Source organism: Vespula pensylvanica, chromosome 8 (assembly GCF_014466175.1).
Source record: "Vespula pensylvanica isolate Volc-1 chromosome 8, ASM1446617v1, whole genome shotgun sequence".
NCBI classification, from domain to species: Eukaryota; Metazoa; Arthropoda; class Insecta; order Hymenoptera; family Vespidae; genus Vespula; species Vespula pensylvanica.
Window position 1 is genome coordinate 425,514 of NC_057692.1, and position 20,994 is coordinate 446,507.

A 20,994-nucleotide genomic window follows, 5' to 3' on the forward strand; every position below is an offset into this window, starting at 1 on the left:
AAACAATTTATTACAAATCTTTACAATATATTTTTTGATATAATAATATATACGAATAATCGTATTTTTATGAATAGTTAACTCTTTTCGTTTTCATTTTTTGGAAAAACGTTGTTTGAAGTTGTGTTAGTGTTATTTCCCATTATATTCTGAAAAATAACCTTCTTTTTTTCCTTTATCGCTGACAGAAGTTTAGTTCTTCGGAATATATCATTAAATATTCCAATAGCCATTTGAAAATTTCGACAGTCTCTTGGCTCGTGTGCAACCGACCAAACACCTTGGATCGTATCAATTCCTTGACATACTTTGCAAGAACCTATGGTCAACTAATTGTTAATAAATGAATATTAAGAAACCATTTATTAGAAAGAATTTTCTATACGATTACTTGCCAACGAAAATTGCTACAGCTTTAGTATGATTGTCATAAGCGAGCAAGGAAAACGGTGCGCCATGTCTGAATGGAGCATGGCCTGTTACGTTCCACGTTGTGTTCAGAAGTCCTTCGTGCAAAGGTTGAGGTATGAGATTTGCCAACGTGACTATTATACTTTTATTTAAAACTTTCATATCTAATCTCACTCCAGCCTTGTTTGTCACCCATGATCCCGTCAGTTTGCAGGGTAAACCTAGAAAGAACATTTTCAATTTGAACGTACTAAATTTTGCGAAATTACTTTTGAAACACTCACTGCGTACACACACACACAATTATCATCATTACCTTCATTATTTATATCTGTCGTATGATCCATCTTAATTTCTTCTAATTCATCGACAATTCTATTGAGTATCTGATCAGCAACTTCTTTCGTTTCGTTAACAGCAACAGCAATATTAACGTGGTGCCTATTCGCAACGTCCTCCTCTACGGAATTCCGATTTCTAATACCGTTTTTACGTTCTACAAATTCTTTTTTTGATTCCCCCTTTTTTTTTGCAATTAGCGACTGTTTATAAACGTTCGATTTATTCTTCGTGTTCTTAACTCTCTTTTGAAGTCCACGTCTAGTCATTTGCTGGTTCAAGGTCATCGCATCCTTAGATTCATTTTTCTTATTCCACTTTTCCTCGCGATCGAGATAAACAGGAGTCAAAAATCTTTCTACAGGTTGAACATTTTTCTTAGGCAAAATATCAACAACCTTTTGCAAAGGGTTGTACAAATTGTTGTTTATATCCATTGTCGTATCCGCACTATTTTGATTATATATTCCAGTTTCAATTTGGGAAGGATTCACGAGATATAAATGATTTCTTTGATCCTTGTTTTTGTATATTGGAATATAATGTAATTGTTGTTTTTCTGAAGGTAAAACAAAAGTTTTTTCATATGGTTCCGAATAGATGTCTGTAGGATTCTTTATTTCAAGCGTATTTTCTTCATTGTTATTAATTTGAGGTGTAGGAATTTCCTCGGAATGTAATTGAAAGTGATCGTTCATTAGATCTTCTTGGGTATTATCGCTTAAGGGATAAAGATATTTTTCATCGCTTTTTTGCAGCGATGAACCATAATTATTTGGATAGTTTTGTTCTTGTTCCGGTTGCAATATTCCTAAATTAAATCCATAATTATTATACATGTTTTGTTCATTTGTATCTAATGGTAAAGCGTATTGATCTCCACTTGATTTTAGAATTAGTGAATTGGTATCGAAGTTTTCTTGATCCATTTTTGGATCCTTTTCAGTTTGATATTCCTGAAAATTTTCATTGTAGGTATAGAAATTGTCATTCAAATTTCGATTAGATCTGATCTTTTGAAGTCTCCTGTTCGAGGATAATTGTTCCGGCTGAAAGTACATTGGATTGTCATTATATGGAGAAGATATGGTATAACTTTGACGAACGGATCTGGCCCGAGGACGTTTCTCTATTTCCCCTTCGAATTCATCGATATCGTTGTAATATTCGGCATATTCTGCTCCTTGATCGCCGGAATTTTTCTTCAATGGATCCTTCGTAGTCGTTCTCATCAATCGATCTATCACACTTCGCTTTTCGTTGTCTCGTTCGGTCTTATTATTTGTTTTCGTAATTGCATCTGTAATTGTAGTTATCGCGGTATTTAAAATTGATGTTTCAGTCAAATCGATGTAGTCCTCTACATCCATAATGACTGTTACATTATCAATTGCGAATTTACCGTCATCAGATACTTCTTGGTGTAATGCCTTTTTAGTTTTATTTTTAGAATGAATATTAGATTTTTTTCCTTTAAATGATTTCCCTTTTACCAGAGTCTTTTTTCTTTTGGAGTCGTAATCTGCCTGAATAAATAAACTCTTAAGTTTTCAGAATATTGTATTATGAGATTTACGTAGAATTATCGATAATGAACTTTGCACGATAATAAAGAGTGTAATGGAGTCTTACCTACCTTAGCGGATGCCTTCTTGGACCATCGAGGCTCTCGATGTTTCAGTCGTTTACGTCGACGTCTGTGCCTCCTCCGTTTTTTTTTCTTTTTGCCTTTATGCTTCGAATGATTCGGTTTTAGATTAGATTTCCGTGCGAAGTTTTCTTCTACGGAAAGTAGCGAATAAGTATCCGTATTGTTCCGAGAAGAGTTGATATTCACGAGTTTATTTATGGTTTCTCGCATCTTGAAAGACTTAAGAGCGTCGTTAGCAAATTTCTGCGCCAATCTGCTCATGTGACTCGGTTGCGAGTCGAAGACTATCTCATTGGGGTTCATAAGTTTATCCGCATAATCTTCTTCGTGTTGATTTTGATCTCGAGTCTCTCTGATCTTAGCTCTTTCCATTTTCAAATCCGTGTTCCCTTGCGAGTTCTCTCTTCTCGAATTTCGAACGATCAGATTGGCTTCCCTCGATCGAACGTTTCTGCTATTTTTAAGATCGTCCCGGATGCAAGTCACGTTAACTAGTAGTGCGATCATCGTGACAAATCTGCGTTTTTTTGTTAACTGATATTATTTACAAACTTAACCATGAATAAATTAATTGACAGGTGCGATTACCTGAGCAAACTTGGCTGCATTCCTCCGAGAGGTTGACAAATCGTATCATCGGTTTCGTGGCCATTGATTCAAAACTGAAAAACGACGGCGTTTTGTCGTTTCCTATATCGTTTCCATATGACAGAACGTCACGATCTATACGATAGAAGGTTAACGTTATGCTTTTATTTTCTAGCTTCTATCAAAAATGGTGTCTGATAGGAAACAAATTAGAATTTGTTAGCCCGGACGAAGGCCATTTCGGCGAGTAAACATTCTTTCGAGGGAAAGTGTCCGAACGTCAGGAATCACAGGAGTAGAAGAAGAAGAAGAGAAAGAAGAAGAGAAAGAAGAAGAAGAAGGGAAGAAGAAGAAGAAGAAGAAAAAGAAGAAGAAGAAGAAGAAGAAGAAGAAGTGAGGATAGGACGCTTAATTTCGTCGCACAAACCGTACATGTGTACTTATATATACAGCTCGTTCGTAGAGTCTACCGACCGATCCACTATGTACGATCAAAGGCGACTTGGGCCAATGCCAAGTACACGCGTCGGCCTCAATTAGTCGAATATTACGTATAAATGTCATACACCGAGCTATCGTACTTACAATTAGCCGTACAGTCAACGGGTGGAGGTGAAAGAGATGCATTAAGCCACCCTCGCTAATGCGGCTACCACTGTTGTGTCTCAAGCTATACATTTACTAGTTCTAAGGAAAAGCGAGTTCGACGTTCTCGCGAACAAATGGATTATCATCCGTCATCTTAATTATTATCTTCGCTTCGTTTGCTTCATTAATTAATTTTTATGCAATTAACTTAATTGAATGTATAAACGTTTCAACCAACGAAATTCCGGTTTAACCAAGCAATCTTGAAACTTATGGTAGACGGTGATAAACAAAGCGTCATTCACGTTCAGTCGATTTGACAGACGCATTCGAATGCATCGCGAAATTTGTTGATTCCTAAGATGTTAGATCAATTTCTAACGTTGAAATATGTACTGCATAGATACATAGACACGCAGAAATTATTTTTGCAAGAGAGTCGATTTGATTTTGTATTATATACATAGTCACTCGTAAAGTGATACTAAATCGTAGATGAATAAGATTTAGGAATGTGTATATCTATACGGAGGAAGAGAAGTCGAAGGAAATGTTCTCCTTATAGATTATATATGTACGTATGTATGTATTAAAATTGAATCTGCACACAAATAGATTCTCCGAGAAGACGATCCGTCGAAGTACCATTGGCGCCTGGTGAAACTCGGCTACACGCTTGAAAAAGGAGAAGTCACGGATGGTCAGTACCGGAGAGAAATTATGGCTCGGGAGAAGGCATAGCGAAATACAACGTATGTATCGGTGCAGCGTCGAAGTGAAATCCCTGGAGACACGGGAGCATCGATTATTATTAGAACCAGCTAAGGTACAACCGAACCGTCTTTACTGTTCGGTCAAATAACCATAACGTTTCGTTCGATTATGCATCCCTCAAGAACGATCTCTGTAAAATTAATTACCTTCATCGAAAGATTATTCAAAGAGGTGTCATTGTTACAAATTGTTTTCACGTTGACATCTTGTACGTTGCACAAAGTGAAACGTTCTCTTGTAAGTTTGTTACGAAAATGGTTATTCCTAGATACGCATTAATCAAATGGCTAACGACCAAGCTGTTTCAAGTTACATTCGATATACTATATTAGATCGTAAATATAATATATTTGAGTTGGAAACTCGTTCGATCGTTGAAAAGAGGAAAACGATGAGAATCGAGAGAATCCTTGGAAGACTTTGAGGGAGACGGTTTGAAGATAGATAGAGAAAGAGAGAGTCGAAGAAGAGCCGATTCGACGACGACAAAAGCTGCAATGTTGAAGAGGACGACGACGAAGCTGAGATAGAAGAAGAAGAATAGGAAGAAGAAGAAGAAGAAGAAGAAGAAGAAGAAGAGGAAGAAGAAGAAGAAGAAGAGGTAGCAGAGAAGCGTGGAGGGCGTCACGACGCCTTGCCGCACTGGCATTGGTAGCAGTCTCGAGATAGCCGCCGGCTGGCTTCCTTACCACCTCGGTGAATTTATTCGGGGATTCCGAGCGCAAAGCGCCGAACGATAAATCCGATCGATCGTCCGTAGAGTGATCTTTTTCTCTCTCTCTTTCTCTCTCTCTCTCCCTTTCCTCTCTTTCTTTCTCTCCATACTCATCTATCACCATTTTTCTTACTTTCCTTGAGAAACGATTCTTCGAGTAACGAAACGCAAAAGAAATTTCTTAATCCTTCGAACGAAAGGAAGGAAAAAAGGAAGTTGATAAAATTTGAAAAAGAAAAGTGCATCAAAGTGAGTGCTTTAAAGGAAAAAAAAAAAAAAAAAGAAAACAGATTATTATCATATAGGTGAGTCGAACTTTTGCTATCTTTTCTTTCTTCTTCGCTCCTAAGACACGCTTTTCTTTGCTCTCTCTCTCTCTCTCCTCCTCTCTCTCTTCCTCTCTCTCTCTCTCTCGTTCTTTTTTCTTCATCCTTTGCCGTCGTGTCAGCCCCTCTCCCGCGGCTATTTTCGCGCGTGTGTTGTGCAAGTGTCGAACGCATTAAGGCGGCATTCGAAAATCGTGCCTACCTCCGATGCTGCTACGGCACGTCGAAAGATCGCGGATCCTCCTTCGATCGTCTCGCCTTTTCTCGACACGTCGTTCGATGAGTCTACCGTTTAAAAAAGTTTGGGTTTCGTATAACGCCACTCTCTGATTAATATCGAACATTATGTTCTTCTTCTTTTTTCTTTTTGTATTTCTTTTTTTTCTTTTTTTTTTTTTTTACTTTTAGATTAGAAGAAACATCGCTCGTTTCCAACACGAGTTCGTGAAAACAACGATGATTGATTTGGAAACGTATATGTTTAACAAGGAAACACTCGTGATTATACTTTCAAGCTATTTGTATTTCGTATAACGCGTCCAACTCGACAATTATCATATGTCAACGACAATAAAGACAAATCGACGATTATGTAAAAATAGTTGTTTCTTAATTAATATACAAGTATGTATAAACAAAAGACATCTGGATTAATTACACGACGATCTATAATCTCTAAGAGGAATCGAACGATCGAACTTGGATTTTCTCGTTTCGATATCGTTCGAATCAAACATAAGACGCTTTTCGTTGCACCTAATAATGCTTGACATGCGATGACATCGCATAATAAATAGAGAACGTGTAACTCGGTTCCGAAATGAAATTCTGTGTTACGTGCTCAAGGTGCCTCGTAAAATAGCTACGCGCTATTTTCCTGGCACAGTTTCTGAAAGTCAAGCGTCCAGTGAATCAAACCGCGGGTCCAGTCATACGAAGGCCAAGTTTTTAGCTTCTCTTCTTCCTAAACAAACCGGTGTTAGTCATTACAATCACAAAAGTCGCGATACTTGCTAATGTAAAACGTAGAAGATCTTCGAATTAGAAATCGTATCGAAGAAAGATCGTCACATAATTTTCACGTTTCTCTGTTTACTTGTACGTTATGATGAATCGTCTGTGTATGTGTGTGTGTGTGTTTTTTTTTTATGTACTATCTTGCAACATCGTTAAATAAAAAAATAAAAAAGAACTAACAGAGCAATAGGTTGTACAGTTTATAGTCTTTTAGTAGGTGATCCCGATAAAGAATTTGTTTTCGTGCCAGGTGACAAATAAAGGCAAAGCTGTGACATACCGATGCCAGGAGAACGAACGATCATATCACAACAGTGTGTACGTATTTTGAGAACAAATATATTTTCTTTAGACGGTTTCAAAGGGCGCGCGTCTAAGATCGAAGGTTTACGAGGTGCGTATACGATAATGCGTTCCTCGTTATCGATCGAAATTGCTTCGGTCGATCGTTTTGAAAAATTTTCTAAACGACTTCCGGTTTATTTATTCTTTCGATTTCTCGATGAGTCGATATATGAACGTACCGTATGTAAGATTTTCGACTGGTGCGTAGAAATCAATGGCGGAAGTGACCCGATTAGCGGGAAAGTACAAGAAAATGCGGCCAACCCCGCGCCTTCGGTTAACGGGCTAGCCAATCGGAGCTACGAATACGGATTCTACGTGCCGGAAATAGATTTTGCTCAAACCAAAGGTTGATCCACCGACGCCACTTTCACCAATCTCTACGTCCATCGTCTACGATTTATCGATACGCTTCTCTTTACAATTTTTCATTCGTCTATTATCGAATTCGGTGACAACGTCGACGATAAACGATGCGACGTGAGAGAACAAAAAATACAGAATATTCTTAGCTATGGTACGTATGTATGTATGATCATCCAGTCGATTCGTTTTTACGTCTCGTATAACCTTAATCACGATTTTATAGAGATCGTCTTGAAAGAGTCAACTACTGATCTTGTTCGTAACGAAACATACATCTTCTATAGATTCTACGTCTAACAATAACGAAAGAACGACAAGATGAGCCAATTTGTTAATAGGCTGTGATTCATACAAAAAATATCTTGTTTTCGATATTTCCTTGAAGCATGTTCGTTCGTGCTACGTTTGATTTTCTAGCTTTCAAATATTCCATCGATAACACAGAATCGGAACGATTTCATTCTGTCATATTTCAGGACTTTAATTGTCGGTAAATTACCAGCGATTCGGTTAATAAGAAACTCTTACTTTTATCTTACGAAAGACGCAGAAATATGAATTTGAATATATGTTTCCTTAGCGGGTCCTTCAGATGGCAGCACTGTAACAATTATTAAAATATGATTGATTCGAACATATATCTGTAATAAGTATAAAGCGCGCGAAAATGTAATGGCGGAAAAGCGAGGACGTATCGAGTGATCGTTCCGTAAACGTATATCTTCAAATTTTACTTTTCCCATAATTCTATGATGAATTCGGATAAAAAACATGGTGTAATTGTAACGTCTTAAATTGCAGAATAATGACGTAATTCAGCATCCGTACAATGGCTTACAACAGATCAATCACGAGCGTAACCTCTAAAAGAAAAAAAGGTAATGGATGTCTACTGAATTTTTATCGATGACGAAGATCGTATCTTTGTCTTTTACCGAAGCATAATGAAAGTTCACTGGAATCACAAAGCCTCGTTTCATTTTTCAGAATATACAGCGGAAGTAAGCAAAATCGTAGCAAGCGAATCGAGAATCCAGGAGAGAAGATCGACGCAAATTTTACAATCGACGCTTAGGGTAAGTAATTCGATTTTTTTTGTTTTTCCACCACATGTAAAACTATCTCAAGCGAATCGAATAAAGTAGAGATTTATGACGTAGATTTCAAAGATTGCACGCGTACGTCATGATCCACGATGATACGTCAAATCTCAATTGAAAAAAAAAAAAAATAATAATAATAATAATAAAGGGAGTAGTAGTTAAACGACAACGATGAAATGCAAGCGTAAACGTTTTACGCGCTAATTGGTTATCGTGTAGGTGAGATCAAGAAAAGAAAAAAGAAAAGAAGAAGACGTTAAATACATTACGTCACGACAGGAGGATCATCTAAATTAAACTAAAACCGTGGAGCACCGCGTAGTTAGATAGAAAATATCTGGTTCGATGCCAAAGTTTCTCGCCGAGGAAGAAGTACGAGAACCCACCGGCAGCGCCATTCCAATTACTCCCGCGATGCACCGACACAGCTCTAATTCTTCTCTTTCTTATTTCCTTTCGTGCTTCATTTCGAAATGATTTCTTTCAAACGAATCTTTATGGTTTCTCCTTTACAAAAAGAATATTCGTAGAAACGCATCTTTTGGATAAGCGTGCGTAAGGAATAATCGATTAGGATAACAAAACTATTCGATTTCGAGCCACTGCAAAAGCAACGTCGTGACAACGTATTATAGATCGTAGATCTTGGATCGTACTTATGAATGCGCGAAACGGATTTCTTAGTCAGACCGCTAGAAGAAGAAATGTCGTTGGGTATAGTTCTTCGGTTTTGGCTGGACGTCAAAAACTTAAAGTTTGTGCCAGTAATTCTTCTTCGCGTGTCAGAAAATTTGTGGAGAAACGAAGAAAGTGCGACGTCTTTAACCGCGTTGGCTCTTTCAATGTCGCAGCTATATCGCGTTTTCGGTTACTCTTGACCTAACTTAAAAATTTGCAACGTTAGTTTCGAATTCTTCGCTTCCGAAGGCTGATCCTTGCATCATGAGCTTAACTCTTTACTTAACTTCGTCGTAAGGACGTTGAGTTAGAATACGAAGGACGTAGCGTGATTCACGATAGATCGATCGATGATCGTATGGATGAAAGTAAAAGATGGACGTGCCAATGATTCGAGGATCTCAAAACTCGCGATAGAAAGAAAATAAATTACATTGTCGTGCTAACATATTGAACTCATTCGGACGGAGATCACTGAGTTTGGCAACACGTCAAATCTACGTATCGCCGGACTCTTTCGATGTGCCAATACCACCCATAGAGCCGTTCAAGAAGCAACTTAACGTCAACGTAATGCGAGTAAATCATTCTGATTTATCGTTGAATGATGAAAAGGTGTGCTATGTGATGATACGCGTTCGCGTCGCGTGATTTCGATTATTATATATCAATGTTTTTTCTGGGTAAAATGCGAGAAGCTTCTCAAATTTATGAAAGTATTATCGGACGAATACTGTGCTGTCATTTTTCGACTCTTTTCTCTCTCTCTCTCTCTCTCTCTCTCTGTTAGACTCGTTTCGCATGAATTGCCCTTTCGATCGGCTAAACATCTTAACCGCTATATAACGTTATTTAGTAACTTATGTCAGATATAAATTATACGAACCACGATCCCGTTAAGAGTCTTAATAAATCAGAATCAACCTTGGCTATCGTGATAAATCAACACGAACGATCGTGCTACAAAACTCTCTCGGTACTCTTTCATAACAAATTTGCATACTCTATAAAGCGTTTTCGATATACCGTGATCGAGGTATACAGCCCACTGTATCGCAATGTTTCACCCTCTAAAGTCTATCGCCCATGTCTCCGGTATGCCAACAATGCGTCGCGAACTTATTTGAGACCCGTTTAACTACCAAAACGAAACAAAACGGCTGTTTTACGATCAAGAAATTGTGCAAATAGTGTTTCGCTTGAAATTACTCTGCGAAAGTGCGAAATTCATTCGTTTTTATGGACATTATTAATTGCTACACGGCGAATATGACGATAAAACAGTAAGATCATCATAAAGCATTAACTTTTCGAACGGAGACATTTCAACTCGATGCATCGATTTATTTTTCGATATTTAGTCTATCCAATGTAAAGCATATTTCTGTGTCAACGTACGTTCTCGTAAATCGGAATTGGAGTTTTATATGAAATAATGACGTAACGTTCCTAAATACAGAAAAGGGGCACGCGTTGGTTTCAATGCACGTGGGTATAACGAGTAAGAGGCTGAAAATATCTTAACACCAATATTGCCCTTATTTCTAAAATGTTTACGAAACAACCATCGAATAATATAAAGTTTTCGCGAAAATCTTAAAGATTTTCGAACGAGCCGTATCTTTGTTCGTAATCGTCTTTAAGTATACATAGCGTCGGAGTGAAACGTCATCGATGATCGATGCGATGTTTTGGGAAATTCTCGGGATTTCGGGAAAATCGGAATCTTTGGTTGCAAGAGAGCAAGGTAACAGGTCGAGATAGGAGCTCGCTTGATCTCCTCGTCGACGAATAACGGAAGGAGGAGAGACCAAGATACGAAAAGGCCGACTCTCGTGTAACTCCGTTCTGAAGTTGTATTGGAGAAGTGTAAGAAGGGTAGCTATTTCTGGTCGTGGGGAGCCGAGAGTCTCGTCGCGCAAACGGCTCTTTAGCCACTTCTCGTACATCGAGTAGTAGTCTGGCGTTCGCCGCGAATCGTAATACGCTTATTCCGAAGTAACGGAGGTTGTGCGGAAAGGCCGCGAACTTTGTGCCGTTGATCCTTCGACGAATAGTCCGAAGAAACAAGAGCACGATCAGAGAGAGAGAGCGAGAGAGAGGGGGGAAGGAGGGAGGGAGAGAGAGAGAGAGAGACAAAAGCTTCCAATTTTCGAGAAAGATGCCCCCGTGAATTTTATTCACAATTTTATCAAAGATAAACGTTTGACGTTCGCGTGCAAGCTACAAAGATTTTTTTCGATCGAACCAAAACCGAATCACTTAACGAATACGAAGGATCTTCTTGCTCTTTCGTTTCGACTCGAAGAAATTTCGAGATATTCTTTTCCTATTCCTCTTCTTTAAAAAAGACATCTTTTTTTTTTCATTTTTTTTCTTTCTTCGCTTCTTCGACGACGACGAGTAAATCGAATTCACTTTCGAGTCAGGACGAAGAGACTTGCCCTCTTTGCGTCTATCGTGATCCAATGATTTTCTTCGATCATTTCGAATTACTCTCTCGCCGCGCCGTTCCAAGGAAAGGCCTTTTGACAGAGGAAGAGGGAGAGTCACGTAGAGAGAAAGAGAGAGGGAAAGAGTGCAGTGCACTGGCGTGAAAATAGACGGACGACGGGGGTGTTGCTTCGCGAGGTTCGGTAAAAGTGACGAGCGAACGCTTCCACCGCTGTTCATTACTATTGGAAGGCGAGAAACAAGAGAAAAAAGTAAAACGTCGTTATTAAATCTAGACGTTTGATGATTCAATGCGACTCGATGTTAATTAAATGCTGTTTGATAAAATCACGATATATACGTTGAGGGAATACTCGTCGTAAATTTATCCGATGCAATTTTGCCGATCGAATATGAAGAGTGACTAGAGTGAGAAGAGGAGCTGGAGGAGAAAGTGAAAATACGGATTGAAGATATAAAAGTTTGGGCGTGAAGAAAATCGAGAGAAAGAACTTTCCGAAGCACGATCGACGTCGTGAAAAAAGGATTCCTTTCTCTCGCGTGGAAATGAAAGAATTGGCCGTCTACCAGAGAGAGACGAAGGCGAGAACATCGACGGAATCCTCATAGGCATTTCGCGCAAGTAAAAATAAACTCGAAGCGCGACGCTTCACTTTCGTGTGGCAAACTTGGCGAAATTTTCTTTCCTTCTTTTTCTCCTTTCTACCCCTCTCTATCTTTGCTTTTTCTTTCAACGAGCTCGCACGGATATAAAGCCGAAAAAAAAAACGGAGAAGTGGTAGCAGAACGGGCGAGTTGGACGAAAGAAAATTGACGGTAAAAATAATCAGCAGAAGACAGTACGAGAGATCATTCACCAGACTGTATTCCTGCACGCACGGTTGGGAGAAGTAACTTTTTTCTGTTCTCTTACTTTCTCTCTCTCTCCCTCCCTCTCTCTCTTTCTCTCTGTCTCTGTTTCTCTCTCTCTCTCTCTCTCTCTCTCTGTCTTTCTTTCTCTCTCTCTCTCCGACGTAGCAAAAAGGAAAGAGTCCAAGAAAAACAAGAGAGGCAATAAAAGTCGTGTCAAAGAAAACTCGGACAAATCTAATTCGGAGATTCGAAAAAGTTGGACTTCAACGTGGCCGAGTCGTTATGGATCTTTCAAGAAGGCATGATCGATCGATCGATCTTAGCAGAGAGCCCGCGTCAAGAAATACGAAAAGGAACGTCGAAAGAGGGTCGTCGAGATTAGAATCGATGCGAAATTGATGATATCGCGAGTAAGAACGTAAGGAAAAAAAAGAGAAGGTTGGAGAGATCGTAGAGCGAGCTGGACAGAAATGTCCTTTTGTAGGATCACGGGGAGGAGCAGGGGCCTCCCCAAGCCAAATTATTTCCCCTTGCTGCCTCCTATCAGTCCAGCCGATGCTAAACGCTTCTGTCGCATCACCGGTAAGTCTTACGGGCTTCCGACTCATCATTACATTCCAGTACTTCTCGGCGTCCATTCGCACGACAAGTCTAAATGTAAGATTACGAATGCTGCCGGATTTGGTCCTCATCATTATACCGCTGGCCTGATACTCGGCGAGAAAAAGAAGCACGTTGTTTTGAAAGATTATCGTTACGTGTTTCCGATTCTCGAAGGCGAAAATGAGCAACAAAGAGCTCTGAGAGATCTTTTAAGCACGAAGAAGCCGTCGGTCGAAGAGGAAGATCACAAATTCGTTTACACGGTCGAAGAACGAAGATGCAGTCTGGTTTTTCCAGCCAGATTGGAAGCGGCTGTACGAGACGGGGATGTCAAGGACGTTATGCTCTCTCGAGACTGCGATACCGTTCTCTTGAGACTGAAGCAAGGGAAAAATGTATCCGTCGATTTTAAGAACTTGAAGGATTTCGAGAATCTTTACGACGGTCTTGGACCCAGCGAAGAAGTTCTAAAGGAGCGCGAGAGATTAGAGGCTGAAGCTAGAAGACGCAAGAGAAAGAGACAGGCGGGTCTTAGTTACGCGAAGAAGATATTTGAGGAGAAAGAAAAGGCTGCGGAGGAAGAGGAACTTGAAAAAGCGAAGCATCTCAAGTTGAGAAGCGTTAAGGAGGAGGAAGTCGAAGAGAAGGAGATCGAGAACTGGAAACGAATCGACTTGGAAGGTGCAAGGTTAAGGGCTTGCAATATAATTACCACGACGAACTTGTTGAAGGATACGTTCGACACTTTCCCAGAATCTTTGGATTTGAGCGCCTTTCAAAGAGATACGATCTCGTCGAAGGGTGTACCGTTGACGACTAAGTTGCCTACTCCAATTAAAATAGAACCCCATACGTTTGATCAGAGTACAGAGTTATCGAGTACTTCGCCAATTTCCGAACACACTGGCGGATTCGAGGCTATCTCGATGGTGAAACCACTGACACCTTTGAAAATAAAATCCGAACCTGCTCTAGAATCCGCCCTCACGAATATTTCGGTTAACGACTTGAAAGCAACCTCCAATGTAAATGCCAAGTTCACGGAAGTTGGCGAGACAGCACTCGAACGTCTTCCCAGAGTCGAGGAAATTCCTGCTTTAGTGGAAAAAATCAAGAGCGGAGAAAAGACTACGATGCACAAAGTGAAAGGTCTAAAGTTGGATATCAAAAGTGCTCAAAGATTCGTCGCAGGTCAAACAGTGGACACGCCGGTAGGTCCCATTTTTGTTCCAGGGCAAACTTTGGAAACGCCTCAAGGCCCCATATTCGTTCCTGGTTTCACGGTGAACACGCCGGACGGACCACTTTTAATTCCTGGCCGAATCATGGAAGTTAAGGAACAAAATGGCACAGGGACACCGTCGTTCGTCGCTGGACAAACTTTGCCAACGAGTAAACAGGGCTTGCAATTTATTCAAGGACAAACGTTTCACAACAGAGATGGGAGTAGATTCGTGCAAGGTCAAACTGTACTGACCGACGAAGGACCAAAGTTTGTGGCCGGCCAAATAGCCGATAACGGAAACTTCGTTCCTGGACAAACGATTCTCACTCCGGACGGTTCGAAGTTTGTTCCCGGACAAACGATCACGGATCATCAAGGAGAGCAAATTTTCGTACCCGGAGAAAGCGTTAGAACTTCCGACGACTGGGAATTTGTACCAGGGCAGCGTATTCGATCTCCCAAAGGCGAAACAAAGTTCGTACCTGGTCAGACGATGGTAACGTCGCAAGGTGGTCACTTCGTTCCTGGACAGTTTGTCACCGAAGACTCTGGAGAGGGACACTTTGTGCCTGGAGTCATCAAAGAGTCCGAGAACGGTCTTCAATTCGTACCGGGCATGACGTTAGACACACCGAAAGGGCCAAAATTCGTCGAGGGACATATTTTGAAAACGCCGGAAGGGAAAGTATTCGTTCCTGGAAAAACTATACTCACCGAGGAAGGATTTCAATTTGCCGCTGCTAGTAAATTTGACGAGGTTGTATTCGCGGAGGCAGGACCGGTGGGCATACCGATAGATTCGAAGACAGCTAACGCGAGTTCGATGTTTAATCGGAAAGAAATTTTCGGTCATATGGTTCAAACGGATATCGGTGTCGAATTTATACCGGAAGGCTCGAGAAACTTACCAACGGGGAAAAGAATCGTCCCGGGGCAATTGGTGCGCGGTGGAAAAGACGAGCCGCGATTCGTACCGGGTGTCATGACGGAGGATGGTTTCCTTCCTGGTCAAATAGTAATGACGGAAAAGGGGGAACAGTTCGTGCCAGGTCAAGTGATCGATACGAGCGGTGGGCCAAAGTTCGTCCCGGGACAAATGGTCGAGACGCGTACAGGACAAAAATTCGTTCCCGGACAGACCGTCGAAACAGCCGATGGACCGAGATTCGTTCCTGGTCAAATAGTCGATACGAAGGTTGGACCAACTTTTATACCTGGTCAAGTGATCTCCACGGAAGACGAGGGTTCTCGTTTCGTGCCTGGACAGGTCGTTGACACTCCGGATGGGCCTCGTTTCGTGCCAGGTCGGGTCGTAGAATCGGGAGAGTCTGGTATCACTTTTGTATCGGGTCAAATCGTGCAAACGGAAGAAGGTCCACGTTTCGTAGCACCAGATCTGACCGATACGCCGGAAGGCGAGGTGGAATTTTCCGTTCAAGGATTCGAGGTCACTCCGGAGGAATTGCGTCTTCTCAGACCAAACCACTTGCATTACAATCCGTATACCTTGTGTCATGGAGAGAGTAGCATAGATGCTAGGATGTTGCGACAATTGTCAGAAGCTGGTCTGTCGATCGGTAGAAAGGTACTTGCAAATTTACCCGCGGTAGACGTGGACGTCGATCCAAAGGCTGTAGCTTTGGAACAAGCGCTGGTGATGGCAGAGAAGCTTGGATTACACGGTAATGCGGCCGTAAAAATGGCCCAGGTAGTTTCTACCGTGGCACAGTTGGCGAGAAACATGGCGCAACAGCAAGAACGAGATGGCGATCGATCGGACGTAAAAGGCTTGACGAATGGTACGAAATCGCCGATCACGATTAATGGCGTCAAGGAAACGACGAACGGCGAGAAAGAAAATACGAGGGATGATTGGCTACGAGATGCGATTAAAACAGCGATGGCGTCTGCGGTTTTAGCGCTATCCGGTAACGATGATAACGAAACCTTGAAACAAGACTTGGTTTATTCGTCGATTACCGAAGCGTTCAATGTATTGCTACGTCAGAAAGAGGAGAGCATGGAACAATCGGTAGACAAAGTCCTTCGTATTCTCCTGATTCCGCAAAATCGAAGTGAACTTTGCCAAAGCACTATGTTGGAATTGATAGACGACTCGAAGAACAATAAAGTGGATATACTGAGATCTACGATAGTGGGCCAGACGTTGAAAGACGACGTCGTACTCGAGAGATTATCCATGGTTCTCGAAGAGGAACATGGCACCGATTTGATCGGACCAGCGTTCAGAACGGTATCGAAAAACGATCCGGAATTGGTTTCGCGAGTTCTTCAAAAAGTGTCCGAAGAAGTGGCGAGCGTAGCAACGGAGAAAGAGGCTGCCGAGACGGTACACAAAGCGATTGTTCAAGCTGTTCGAGAATCGAGCGAATTACGGGTGAAAGAATTGTTGAACGACGAGGGTAGCAACGTGCGGGAAATGCTACTTCAAGCTGTGGGATTGGCTCGAGCTCTTGGAATGTCCAGCACGGCCAGTAGTCTTTTAGCCGTGATCAGCGATGACAAATCTACTCGTGCTTTGGCCAGTGACAGAGTCACCTTGGACGTGTTAAAGAGATTGACGATTATGAGAAAATTAGCCGAGGAAAGGCCACCTTTCATGAACGCTCTCGGACAGCTCTGTAGCGATCCGGAATTGGCCAGAACGGATCCACGCCTTAGAACTCTCGTCAGAGAAAGCGCGGCACTGATGATAGTTCCGGAAGAAGCTCCGTTGCAATCGTCGATCGACGTACCAACGGCGTTGCTTCACGCTGACAACAGTTTAGCCATGGAGGAGTTCCTTATGAGAAGAAGTCATAAACCAACGTCGATCTTTATGATACTTAAGCAAGGTTTGCAGGCTGTCGTACCTAGGGAAGCCTCGAGATCGGTCTTAACCGGACAAGTAGCCTACACCGTTCTCGACGAAGACGGTATTCGTCATTTCGAGCCGTTACACGTTTTCTCGGCTCTCAGATTAAATCGGCCAACCGCTCATCGCTTCTCCATGTACTGTTGCCCCGTCGCCAGAGAAGAAGATATCGATGCTGAAATGACGTCCACGTTCACCGGAACAATCTCGATAACTAGTAGTCTCGAAGGCTCGGCTAATGGACTCTGTCAGAAGCAAGATAACGTTGCCGTTGCTCTGTCAAGATCCGATAGGTCTTTCGGTATTTCGGGTAGTAGGGAAAATACGCCGAGCTTCAAGAGATTAAGCAGTATCTGTCAGGAGAATGGTAGCGAACGGGTAACTTGACATGACGTTTCTTGTAATAATTTTCAGAGATAACTACGAAATAATACAATTTTCCATTTGTTGTCATTTTATTTGACATTATCGTCAATAATACTTTTATCGATTTCTTACGGATTTGTTTCGTTGCGTTCTCTTTCCTACTTAAAATACTTCGAAAGGCATTTATTACGTAATGATAACGGTACGAGTTGACGTATGCTTCTGTTCCAGAAACCATTGGATAATTACATCGTCGTAAAGGATTACACGAACGAGACCGATGGCTTTACGGTGAACGTCGGTGATATCGTCGAAGCTTTCGAATATGCCGATCATGCAAAGTAAGTCGATTTTTTTTTCCTTCAGCATGCATGCAAAACGTTGTAACAGTGCCAGTGATTGTACTAGATCGCATTTCAACACTTCATTCGATAACAACGTGTACGACTAAACAAAATTTGCTATAAAAGTTAAAAAAATGTAACAAGTGGAATAATAGCCGCATACTTAATCGCTTGGATCGCCTCTGCTGAATCGTCAAGGTGCGATTTGCTTCGACGTAAAAAAATAAAAATAAGAAAGAACGAATTAACCAAAATGAAAAAAAAAAATAAAATAAAATATAATAAATCGAAATCGAGCCAAGGTGGCTCTATGACCGACCGATTGACGATGTTGTAGGAAAATGAAAATGGATCCCGAGTTGGAAATTGGTGAAATCTACGGTATATTGGACAATTCGGCCGCAAGACACAAGCTGTCCATTCGACCTCGTCGAAAGTATACTGATCCGCGAGCACGAAGTATTTCAAGGTCGAACTCGGACAGTAGCCTCCAAAGGTAAGGCTAGCAAAAAAAAAAACTTAGAATAATTAATCGTAACGAGTTGAAAAAAATATCAAGACCGAGTTGAATACAGGAGAGAAGGAGGTATCACGATATCGTTCATCGAACTCTCCGATACACGAGCCAAGGGCGCGTCATCGTTAAATTCTGTCGACGAATTGAATTCTAGTCTAGACAGCTGCGTTTTGTTAATAGACGCCCCTTGTTCGATTACATCATTGTTCGTTTTGTGAATACTATCGGTCTTTCTAATTTTCTACGAATCTCCTTGAATAATTGAAAGATAAGCAAAAGGAAGGATAAATCTGGAAAGTATAATAAATTCGAGTAAAGCGATGCGAGAAATAGAAATATGTATTATGTTAAAAGCCATCTTCATATTTATCGATCCAATAGCCCACATGATCGTCTCTAAAAATGCAATTACAAAGGAAATCTACGAGGATTGAAACGAGAGCAACTACGTGGACAGTGTATTCACGGCAAATTTACGACTAATCCATGGCGAATTTAAACGCTATATGAATTGCCAATCGAATCTCGAACGGACGACGCGAGTGTTGCTCGATCAAAATAGTAACCGTTATGCAGAGAAACGACAGGTGCATACGACGAACGTTACATTCAACGATGAGGTCAATGAACTCGTATAGTAACATCGTGCGAACGATAAATTTCAAGTTGCATGAAATTTCGATAATTTTCAAGAGACAAGACCCGAAGGATTTGGATCGTAAGATAAACGAAGATAACTATAAAAGGAGAGGCGATCGAGAATAGATCATTCTTGTTGGTTGAAAACAGTCAAACTGTACGAAGCTTCCTCTTCCATTCCACAAAGATATATTCAGTAACGGTGATTTATAATGACGCTAATGAAGACTATCCATTTATAAATGTCTGAAGCAATAATATCTTTTCGTAATCGGCGTAACGCTAAAAACGAGTAAAAATCGATCTTCCTATTCGTAAAAGAAATTTATCGGAGAAAGAATTATTGTGTAAAGTTGCGATCATCGAACGATACAAGAAATTGAAAGACTTTTAAACTTGTCCTTTCGTCGCGTTTATCTTTCCACAATTAAAAAAAGGAAAAAGAAAAGGGAGAGAGAGAAGAAAGGATAAATTTATGATACTCGCGTCGAAATGCAGTCAAAATATTAATAAAAAATACTACGTCAGAAGAAGTCGGTACCTTTTGTCGTTAGATGAATATTAGCCAGTACGAAAATATTGGCCTTGTCTATCCAATAATAGAATTATCCAAGACGATGAGCATTCCTTATCTATTAAAAGATAATCGTGAGAAGCAATGAAATTAACGGTTGAAGTAATTGCGCAGGAGATTCGTTGCATAATATTCGAGAGACGCAGGAGTTCGGGACATTAGCTCGCCAAAAAGAAGTGACTCCGCGCAAGGATAAATATCGGCCAGTTCTGAAAATAAATTAGGGTAAAGGTGAGGTTCAAACCTAAAATGTCGTCTGTGATTCTGGCAGCGTTGACGTTCAATGAGCTGCGAACCATTTACTACGGATCTACGTGGAAACGTATGGCTGCTCTAAAGAAAACTATATTTCGACGACTAGAAACGAGAATTAAATACTTGCCAAGACGAAACGAAGTTCCTTCGAGTAGTTTACAATTGTAAATAAATTTTGTTAAGAACGATTAAACGAAATCTCGATGGTATTTTTGTTTACATCAGAAAAATCGATTTCTCATGATATTTTCATCGAATCTCAAATGTTTTGTTTGCCAAGTATTACCTCTGTAAGAATACATTGAGCTCTTCGAACTTACACTATTTCGAGTAATGTCTTTAATCGAACTTCTTGGAATTGCATCTAACGACAGCGAGAATAGATGCAAGCGAATGCTTGCTTCTCTTTCCATCAAAATTACAAAGTATAGATAGATACTCGGATGCGTGGGATTCGGCGGATTATATTTTTATCTTGTGACTAACGCGTCGCACTTTCTCACCGTCGGTTGATCATCGTTCATTCAGCCGAAGGAAAAATTTGCCGAACGTTTAATTTAATTTCAGATAAGGTTGGTCTTATTTCGAGTACACTTATTTCCCCCATGACATCTATAAATTTTGACCCTTTTTTAATTTATCGAATGACGCATGTACACACGTTTATACATACGATGGTATCTTTATTTTCAGTGATAATAATGCATAAATATCATTTGTGTGAAACGTGATATTTTGTTTTCAGAGTGTACGTTCGTACAGCCGATGGAAGAGAAGGATGGCTACCAATGTCCATTCTAATGCAAACTACTCTCAGCGAAGAAAGTTCCGCCACGACTGGTCATCATCGACCGGAAGACTCTCATTATCGAAGAGAGTACGTTCCTTTGTCGTTACCTTTTTTACCATAATCCCATTCACTGTCGAAGATACGCGATGATATATTGTTTGTAGGGCAGTGGTGAAGGAACTTGTCGAAACGGAGGAGGAATTCGGCAGAGACATTCAATTGGTCGTTGAACGTTACTTGAAACCACTCGACAATCCAGACGTTCCACGTATAGTTCGCGATAACAAAGACATCATCTTCACGAACCTGAAGCAAATCGCAGACTTTCACAATACGTACGTAAAGTCCTCGATTGAGCAAATAATCGATCAGTCAAAAGAACAATCAATTACGTCTCTCAGACTCAACCACGAATTCGCCCCAAAAATATTCTTTTCGTCAAAACACGTCCATCGTCATGGACAAACATACACGAAACAAACTGAAATTTCGTTATTCCGTATAGCATCATATAAACATATCAAATAAAACGCACGTACACACGATCATTCATAGAGCACACGTACACGTAAACTCATTAACTTACATTTTTCACTGTC

At 40.7% G+C, this 20,994-nt stretch overlaps 3 protein-coding genes across 15 annotated transcripts in view; 1 reads left to right on the top strand and 2 right to left on the bottom strand.

The window, feature by feature from the left end:
- Positions 1-69: 69 nt before the first annotated feature.
- Positions 70-2,499, bottom strand: LOC122631303. Of its 2 annotated transcripts, none has more exons than XM_043816860.1 (4): positions 2,387-2,499; positions 728-2,272; positions 396-632; positions 70-319 (listed from the first exon to the last, which is right to left on the bottom strand). In XM_043816860.1, the coding sequence occupies exons 2-4, from the start codon at positions 2,118-2,120 to the stop codon at positions 78-80; spliced, it is 1,872 nt and encodes a 623-aa protein (XP_043672795.1). In that variant the 5' UTR covers positions 2,121-2,272; positions 2,387-2,499; the 3' UTR covers positions 70-77. The 2 variants fall into 2 exon arrangements, with proteins under 2 accessions (XP_043672795.1, XP_043672794.1); XM_043816859.1 differs by having other exon boundaries at positions 728-2,276; positions 2,383-2,491.
- LOC122631145 lies at positions 2,240-3,306 on the bottom strand. Its single transcript, XM_043816465.1, has 3 exons — positions 2,990-3,306; positions 2,387-2,918; positions 2,240-2,272 (listed from the first exon to the last, which is right to left on the bottom strand). Exons 1-3 carry the CDS (start codon positions 3,007-3,009, stop codon positions 2,240-2,242), a joined length of 585 nt encoding a protein of 194 aa, XP_043672400.1. The 5' UTR covers positions 3,010-3,306.
- A 1,675-nt stretch (positions 3,307-4,981) lies between these two features.
- The window catches only part of LOC122631299 (obscurin), a 37,264-nt gene continuing 21,251 nt past the window's right edge, over positions 4,982-20,994 (top strand). For 4 of the 12 annotated variants that reach the window (XM_043816825.1, XM_043816827.1, XM_043816830.1 and 1 more), the window contains exons 1-5: positions 12,358-17,288; positions 17,508-17,617; positions 17,958-18,116; positions 20,351-20,482; positions 20,560-20,730. In XM_043816825.1, the coding sequence (XP_043672760.1) occupies positions 12,678-17,288; positions 17,508-17,617; positions 17,958-18,116; positions 20,351-20,482; positions 20,560-20,730 (5,183 nt within the window). In that variant the 5' untranslated portion in view covers positions 12,358-12,677. Of the gene's footprint in view, positions 5,372-6,659; positions 6,728-7,816; positions 7,836-7,921; positions 7,999-8,107; positions 8,197-12,357; positions 17,289-17,507; positions 17,618-17,957; positions 18,117-20,350; positions 20,483-20,559; positions 20,731-20,994 lie in introns of those variants that run through there. The other 8 variants (XM_043816831.1, XM_043816832.1, XM_043816834.1 and 5 more) reach the window with 7 other exon arrangements.

Excerpts from the sequence above, each read along its gene's own strand:
- LOC122631303 (XM_043816860.1), bottom strand. The coding sequence starts at position 2,120 with ATGGATGTAGAGGACTACATCGATTTGACTGAAACATCAATTTTAAAT. Across the intron at positions 633-727 it reads GACAGATATAAATAATGAAG|GTTTACCCTGCAAACTGACG; the intron begins GTAATGATGATA and ends TGTTCTTTCTAG. Across the intron at positions 320-395 it reads AGCTGTAGCAATTTTCGTTG|GTTCTTGCAAAGTATGTCAA; the intron begins GCAAGTAATCGT and ends AGTTGACCATAG.
- LOC122631145 (XM_043816465.1), bottom strand. The coding sequence starts at position 3,009 with ATGCAGCCAAGTTTGCTCAG. Across the intron at positions 2,919-2,989 it reads ATGCAGCCAAGTTTGCTCAG|ATTTGTCACGATGATCGCAC; the intron begins GTAATCGCACCT and ends AAAAAAACGCAG. Across the intron at positions 2,273-2,386 it reads CCAAGAAGGCATCCGCTAAG|ATTACGACTCCAAAAGAAAA; the intron begins GTAGGTAAGACT and ends TTATTCAGGCAG.